Genomic DNA, 8,594 nt, shown 5'->3' with positions numbered 1-8,594 from the left:
TGAAGGGGCACTACTGGCTATGTCTTCATAGTTGGAGGCACAATTAGTAAGTTGGGCTTCAAAGCTGCAAAAAGTGGTCTCACTTTCTACCACAGAAACAGAGTATGTAGCAATGACGGAGCACATTGAGGTGAGATATCACTTCATACGTACTCTTTTGGAAGTGGGACAGCGAAAGCTATGAAAGGTGTACACAAGTAAGAATCCGGCAGACATATTTACAAAGGTGGTCAACAAGGAGAATTTGAGCTTTTGCTCATCTTCAATCGGAACTCAAGGATAAGAAGCCAGGATGGAAAGCAGTCACATGTTTGGTGTGGAGATCAGACTCCAAGTGGGAGATTGTTAACTATGGAGCCTGATTTACGTAACCCTTGTGACTTTTAATCTTAAAAACGCACATTTGTAAGGCCCCCATTATGAGGAGAAGCCATCGTGCATAAGAAAAATCACTCGTCAAAAAACCAACAATTCATGCCTATTCTCAAAAACCAAAACTTCATGCCTAATCTCGGAATATACCGTTTTCGTCGGAATATTATGGTTGGACGACGATCGAAAAGTGGTCGAAAAACAGTTGGTCGGTTGGCCGGTGGGTGGAAGTCATGGCCGGTGACCGGTGGACGAATTTAATAGCCGGTGTCCAATTTCTAGGCGGACTTGTCTTCTCAAGGGCGGCCACACATGGGCCCATTGGAGAGTCCAACTTGGACTTGCCTACACAAGGGCGGCTACACACGTTTACTTCTCATGAGAGAGGGCAACTCTTTTGGTCTATAAAAGGAGGCCTTTTCTACACACAATTCGCATTGTGAAGTTGATGAAACAAGGTGTATGTGAGGTGGTGAGAGTGAAACAAAGCGGTAGCTCCATTAAGGGTATAATCCCTTTATAACCTACTTGAAGTACTAAAGCCATTGAGTGGCTTGTTTTCTGTGGATAAAGCCCACATTGGGTGGACCACATATATCGTGCTCTCTCTCTCTCTCTCTCTCTCTCTCTCTCTCTCTCTCTCTCTCTTGCCTCTCATGCGTGAAAGCAAAGAAGCTATTGCTTGCTCCACCAGCTCAAACAAGAAAGATAGTAGATTTCTTCTTAGCTTCAAATCAGAGCAAGGTTAGCAATATATATGCAGGCTGAATTCTTCTTTGTCTAACATGTAGAGATAATTTCTATTAGCTGCCCAAAATCTTTTGGTTTATAAGGATGCAACGATAAATTTAGAGGAAGAATTGTAACTTGTTTAGCATTGGATATTGCTTTACTATAGTTTTATTTGTTGTATTTGAGAATGTCCTTACTCCTTCACCCATCATTCACTCCATGCTCACACGCACTTCAATATTTTTTAGTTGATGGGCTAGTCAAGTGATCTATATCGATGATTTGATTTGATTCATGTCGTAGTTGATATCATACTTACAAGGAAACTCTGCTTCAAGGGCTATCGGAACAGAAACTCCGTTTCCAAAGTCCCATGTTTCTTGTTTTTGTTTGGTTGTTTCTTTGTTTAGTTTCAAATGTTTTATACACAATATCTCTATATAAAGCCATTTTGAAACCGTTCTAGTGAAATGAGCAAACTATTTTTATCTCGATGGCTTTTTCGATCACGTTTCCCGTTCTAGGTGACTATGGTTGATATTTCAAAGACATATTGACGGAGGATGCATTTTTTCTAAATCTTTTCAATCATTACAGTGTTTGTATGTTGGTTTTCTGCTCTTTAGGTGTAATCACTTTCATTTTGTGTGATCTATGCGTAGGATAGAGATTCTTATGGTCGTTCAACTCTTCAACATAGGGTTCGACACACTTGTAGAAGGTATGTTGCTCCCCATTTGTGAATCTATACAAGCCCTCATGAGCATAATCTATTAGAACTCTCATGGCTTCATTGGTTTTGATGAATCTCACGTTTGGTTTGTTGATTAGAGGATGTTTTTCCTTGAGATGCATATCTCTGAGTTTAATAGAAAACGGTGGTGGTGAATGATTTTTCATGATAAAGGCTCACTCAAATCTCTCAAGATAGTTTTTGATAAGCCCACCTTGGTTTAGTGCAACTTATCCCCCTTTTCGCCCCGGTCAAGTCTCTCAAAAGTCAAGTCTTTGGTCTCTAGAAATTGGTTTTGGGTACCCTAAAAGTTTACAATTAGTCGAAAAAAATAATCGAGCAATACGTACCATACGTAGGAAAAATATTATAAGGACTATTTTTGGGGACAGGGAGGGAGAAGAGAGACAAAAAGATGAACCAACAAATACGTTTCTCTTGATTAAGCTCATCATCAGTAGTGTTCACCTATTACAAATGGTGCGAGTTTATAAATAGGAAGTTTAGGGCTATACATCCAAGAGCGGTACAATGGGAGGATTATGAGGAAGATAAGAGGGATTATTTGGTACACTTGGGAGGATTAAAGAGGAAGTAAATATGGTGGTTTTTTGGTACAAAGTGTTTTTGTAGGAGAGTAAGACCAAGTTTAAGAGAGGTTTAAAGAGAAGGGAAGGGGCAAGGGACACAATTTTGATAGTGACATAAAACTTGTACAAAAAGGGCTAAAGCTAGAGTTAGTCCAAAAGTTGGTGTAGAGCTAGTAATGGTTCCAAACATGGGTGCATAAAAAGGAGAAAAGTTGGTGCAAGGCTCGAGAAGGACCAAAAATGTATGCATGAAAGAGGGGGAGGGGGGGGGGGGGAGGAGGAGCGGGGGGCCATTTTACCTTTGGCCGATGGTGATCGCATGTCTGATTGGAATCTTCGGGAAATGCCCTTTCAAGATATTTTTGCCGATCGGGCCTATGCTTTTCTTCTGCCTCAACCGATCATTGTAACGCTCTTTGGCACATGCATAAATCTGATATTTGGTGAAGGAAGCTTCTATCCGCCTTATGGGAAAGCCATTTGCCTTTGAAGGAGTGATTGTTTCTTTGGCGTTGTTTGCTTGATGTGCTCCATGTAGGTACTTTTCTCAAGACATGCCATATCGGCCCTTTATCTTGTGTCCGTTGCTCGACTACGGAAGAGGATGTATGTCACCTGTTGTGGGATTGTTTTAATACTCGGGATTTCCTTCGCTGTGTATTAGCGTGCATACGGCTTCGTTTTCCCACGACGGTCTTCCATAAACGGTTCTGGGCATTTGGTATCTTCTCACCGGTGTTGCAGCGCTTCGCAATCTTCTTCATGTGGGTCAAGTTTTGGGCTTACTACTGGAGCCTATTGCAACAACATAATGGCTATATGTTCCATCGCATTCATGCAAATCCCTTCCCGTTCTTCAAACTCTCTCTTATGTAGTCTTTACGGTTCGCCTTGGAAGTTGGTGATATCACTACAGAGATACATCAGCTTTCCTATGAATGCTTTTAGCCATTTTGTACAGCCGAACTCTTTCCCTTGTACTTGATCTTTTTTGGTGGGTATTCCTCTCTTTTGAGGTTTCCCGCATGTAGATAAATCAAATTGATTTACAAAAAAAAAAATGTGTGTGTGTGTGTGAGAGAGAGAGAGAAAGAGAGAGACCTCTCTGAGGAGAGAAACTAATCGTTGCTTTCTACAAGATTATTGACAACAAGAATCATGAGTTCAAATGAATGTAGGGTTAGCTACTTTAAGGATGCTAAGATAAAGAACATGAGATCACAAACTTAGAGACATAGCCAAAAGGTTATGACACCATTATATACACTGCAAATTTAGAGTGATGACAATGGAATGCTTGGTGCCAATGGAGCAAAAAGGATGATTGATCCACATTGCAATTAACGATAACCTTCTTATAAGGAGACAAAAGTAAACTTGTGTACTTGTCCCGAAGTTTAAGCCATAGATAAGTGTCGAATTGATCAACCCTGTTTATCCTCAAAACGCATAATACTTTTTACATGCAAAAATGGAAGTAGAAGAATCCTTTCATATTACTTGGGTGAACTTTCTCACAACTCACAATAGGAAAACCCCATACTGGAAATAATAAGTCATTTTTCCCACAAGCCTCAGTAGGTCTCCCCAATCTCAGGAAAAGGAAAAATGTTGCAAAAGCATAGAGTTAACAATTTGGTATTCACCTTGGCTGGTGAAGAGTCCTCAAACGTTGGAAAGGGAAAAGAAAGAGTTGTGAGATTTGAAAAGTCAAGGGTCAAAGGGAGCAATTAGGAGTAGTATTCTGTGGGCAATAATCCTTGGGACAAGCCATAAGAGGCCGCAATTACTAGACTGTCAAGATAAGAGGCACAGTGTACCACCGCCAGCATAGATGGCGCTGCAAGGGCAGCTAGTAGCGACAAGGCTGAATCTGAAAGGAGAATGCTAAGGGAAGGGTCAAAACGGGAAGAGGACAAGGTACAAGTGGCATCATTTGTGGTGGCTCCAAGAGCGAGCTGTCGATCGCCTGCAAATGGGAACGAGTCTTCTGCAACATGGGTTATAGCGGATGCATTGATGCAACTGCAGAAGGGGGCAAAGCCAGAGACCTGCATGATGGCTCAAAATGGGTAATGAGTTGTAGTAAGGGAAGCTTAGGTCAGCTGTTGTACATGGGCTTTAAAGGTCCTCCACTGGTGAACACGACAAGGCAAGGGCTCTGGAGTAGGCATTGAATAGACAGACCAAGGAGATGAAAATGTGGTCGAGGGGGCAACAAAGCATTGGAGGAGGTAGACAACGCTTCAGAGGGCGGCACATACAGAAGCGACGTACACTGGTGGCACGACCAGCTGGACGTAATAGGGCAGCAAGGAGGGGGTGATCAAGATGATAGAATCTTTTTTTTTTTTTTGGGGGGGGGAGGGGGGGGGGGGGGGGGGGATCACCACCAGAAGATGATGCAATAAAATAAATAATCACATTTTTCAATTTAACATCATGACACCCTTAAGCGAAGGATTGTAAACATCAACTTGTGGGCTTTTCAACTGGAGTAGAAGCTATCTAAGCATGTAATATTCCACTTTACTCGCACAGAAAACCTGGGCCATGTGACAGAGTAGGACCCCTACAGGTGACGCACATTCCACATAAGTATTACCTCTGTGGCATAGATTTCATAAAGTCAAAGGCTTCAAGTAACATTCCTCTCTCACCACAAAACCGTCAAGTCACTGGTGCCAGTCATCCTCTCCTGAATACGGTAGAATTCTGTCTCAGATTCCGCCTGCGGACGTGTCACCCCTCCAATCTCCTTACTCCTTAAAAATTCCCTCTGATGTCAAGGCGCCCTCCCAGCCACCTGTGATGGCCGGGAATGGCGCTTGGTCGGGCCATTCTGCAGCAGGCGACCAGCAGCAATCCCTCTGATGTCGTGGCACCCTTCCAGCGACCTGTGATGGCAGGGAATGGCCCTTGGTCAGGCCATTCTGCAGAAGGTTCCTGGCTGCCACCGGTCGCCTGACCTGCAGAATGGTCCTCCCAAGGGCCATTCCCAAAACCATAATTCCCTGCACCCTCTCCTCTGGCCTCTCACTAACCATAGAACCAGGAGGGTTCCCCATTAACATGCAGATCTCAACCTCACAAGGTCTGGCTTGACCACTACAACTTTCTTACTGGTAGGAAGCTAAGTAACACAGACCATCTCTGGCATTAAACATATTCACATTGTTCAGGAGTAAGGCTCATCGCATAAGAATTGCCTCTTAGTTGCTACAACTTGCATGCATCACCAAATAAAGAAAGACATCAAGACCAAACCACTCCCTCACACAAATGTCAAAAAAATCAACTTCAGAATCAGCTGTAATAACTCGGTGCAACAAGGTCTTAAGACAAATCCACAAAATACCATTTGAATCCCAATCTTTTTGCAGCTCCTCTGGCCTCCTGATAGTCCGAGTTGATCATATCGACCAGTGACTTTTATTGATACGAATTAGCAAGCATATTTCATACTTAGCACATCAAAGACTTGAGAGTGATGAAAGTAAAAAGCAGATGAGAATACTTGGTTTTTAAAATCAGACATAGCCACAGGCTTCATGAGAGCAGAAACAAAAGCCAAAAAGCATAAGACAAAGGCTATCATTCTACGACACCCTGTTACAGCCAGTACCTCATGTAAACAAAAAGAACACCTTAAACACATGTCTATGATATTCGTAAGACAAAATAAATATCAAACACACAACAATTCGATGTCACATAAACCAATTTCTTAGAATTAATGGTCTCCTTCCCTACAGGTATTTGATTACAGAGCAATGTAAACACAAGGCCAAAGAGTCATGGCATTCTTTTCCTTGACAAGGTAAAGCACACAGGTAGAGAGCTTAGAGATACTGCTATAAACAAAACCATTTTGCAATTAATGGCGAAAATCGTGCTCACAGTTGGGCAAGCTTGTGAATGAGCACATCCTTACCGACTTTTCAGCTCTGCCAGCCTTCGGCTCAAGTCATCCTCAATAACAGATTCTGTGTCCTTTTCTTTTTCTGGAACGGCGTGGCTAGCAGGCTGAGGTAGCCCAACGGACACTTCTAAGCCATAGTCATCTGCCACTTGCTGCATTAGAGAATTGACATCATCTTCAGGTGTGGACAATGAAGTGCTGCCTGCCATTGCTGACTCTACAAACTCTGACTGCACTTCCATATTCACAAATGTCTTCTCGAATTGATCCATAGTCTGCGAAATTTTCTGCATATTACCAAGTGCAAGTGCATTATCCAATGCCTTCACTATGCTGGACATTGATTTGCTTATGGTTTGCATGTTACTTTGAGTGCTCAATCTTGCAACCACTGCATCCAGGCGGGATGCAAGCCGCAAATAGTTAAGCTGCTCATTGCGTTTCCGAATGGCATTCTCTGCATATATGCGGGCACCATCCATGTTACCCTTCTCTATTGCTTTTTTCACCTTCAGTTTCTCAGACTTCTCATCCTTCTCACACTTCTTTGACTGCCTAACTAAGCTTTTGGATGTGAATTTCAGCTGGAAAATCTGATCAAGTAGCTTTTCTTGACTGCCCTTGCGCATCATGATTAAAGACTAACAGTCTTACAGAAAAGTGAAAGCTTTTCAAAACCGTAAAAATCTTGTGACTGCCCGCCTGGCCCTTTGATATCGGATGCTGCAGCCAAAATGCTCAAGCTCTTGTCAAGAAATCACATATGAATATACTGACATGAATCCAGAGAAGGCCCTAATTTTCCGTTACTGAAAGTGCATCCTATGCATTCATTTAAAATGTAAAATCACACACACACACACACACACACACACACGCACAAAATACATACCATCTACTTGTTCGTCATAGAACCCTAAGAAAGAACATTTAACAGGGCAAACATATGGCGTGAAACATGCAGGACGTACTCAACGTAGAAGCCCTTTCAGTAAAATCCTTGCAGATCTAGGTAAAGCGGCCCGCAGCCAGCCAGCCAGCGCCCCCCCCCCCCCTTCTCCACACACACACACACACACACAGCGCCTGACCTTATTTCAGACAGAAACATAAACGCACATACACACAGAAGACGTATCTACCTGGTAAACGCGAACACGAACGGCCAAAGCGCCGAGTAGATGAATCTGAAGTTCTCCTCTCCTAAGTCCTTCCACAACGTGTCCGACTCCAAGCAATGGTTATGGTTGTGATGTAGAAAAGAGAGAGAGAGAGAGAGAGAGAATGTGTCTTATAAGGGGGAACACGTCATGAGTTCGACTCATGAAAAGAAATAGGAGTTGAGCCAAATGAAGAATAGCAACCAAAATCAAATACCTTCATCTAATACATTAGACAGACATGTGTGAGATATGTATGCATTATATATGTGGTTTAGATGTATATGTGACTTCACACATATAATCCATCAAAATGGTGGTACTTATAAAAAAGAGTGTCAAACCTATCAACCACAATTCATTATTACCTACAGATAATGAGCTAGGTTACTAACAAAAAAAATCTAAAAACTATCCTAGCACATGTTTCATGCCTAACTTTCAAGGACTTTATCATTGCAAATAAAATATACAAGCAACAAATTGAGTGTGCAAGCATTACCTATAGAACTCCTTCTCTTGTCAAGATAGAGGAGAGAAATCATCAACCACCAATAAGATGCCTTCCTTGCAATCGATCATGAACCTTGGATGATCTTCAATATTGCTCAGGTGCAGTTTGTCGGACATGGCAGCACAAGGAGTAGGATGGAACATTATGGAAGAGGTTGGGGGCAAGAGGCAATCCTAACCATAGTCATTACAAAATGTAGACAAAAGGAATCCTTTAAATTAATGTGCCAGGGGAGAAAAGCTAGAATATTGGTTAAGCTAGCAGACCGGCCACAGTAGGGATCCTAAGGGGGGGCCATGTGCAAAAGAGCAAGGTGCAACAATGGGCTAAAAAGACCCTAAGGTTCAGCCCATTAAGACTTCCAAAATGCTAAGGTTCCAAAATTCACAGGTTGTGTCCAAAGGCCAAACACTAGGGAAATTGGATGCTTTGTGTGTGTGTCCCAAAAAGTCTTCATAATCCCTACATAGGAGGGGGCGAGCCTTGCAAGTAGGGTATGAGACACACACACACACACACACACACACACACACACACACACACACACACACACACACAAGCTCCCTTTACA

General features: G+C 42.5%; 1 protein-coding gene across 1 annotated transcript; it reads right to left on the bottom strand.

Annotated features, from left to right (window-relative positions):
- Positions 1-6,137: 6,137 nt before the first annotated feature.
- On the bottom strand, positions 6,138-7,631 carry LOC147418755 (ESCRT-related protein CHMP1B-like). Its single transcript, XM_086506022.1, has 2 exons — positions 7,492-7,631; positions 6,138-7,072 (listed from the first exon to the last, which is right to left on the bottom strand). The coding sequence occupies exon 2, from the start codon at positions 6,979-6,981 to the stop codon at positions 6,358-6,360; it is 624 nt and encodes a 207-aa protein (XP_086362148.1). The 5' UTR covers positions 6,982-7,072; positions 7,492-7,631; the 3' UTR covers positions 6,138-6,357.
- Positions 7,632-8,594: the final 963 nt, after the last annotated feature.

Source organism: Adiantum capillus-veneris, chromosome 29 (assembly GCF_014529385.1).
Source record: "Adiantum capillus-veneris isolate H3 chromosome 29, ASM1452938v2, whole genome shotgun sequence".
Lineage (NCBI taxonomy): Eukaryota > Viridiplantae > Streptophyta > Polypodiopsida > Polypodiales > Pteridaceae > Adiantum > Adiantum capillus-veneris.
This window is presented reverse-complemented; position numbering and strand designations above follow the sequence as displayed.

Excerpts from the sequence above, each read along its gene's own strand:
- LOC147418755 (XM_086506022.1), bottom strand. The coding sequence starts at position 6,981 with ATGATGCGCAAGGGCAGTCAAGAAAAGCTACTTGATCAGATTTTCCAG.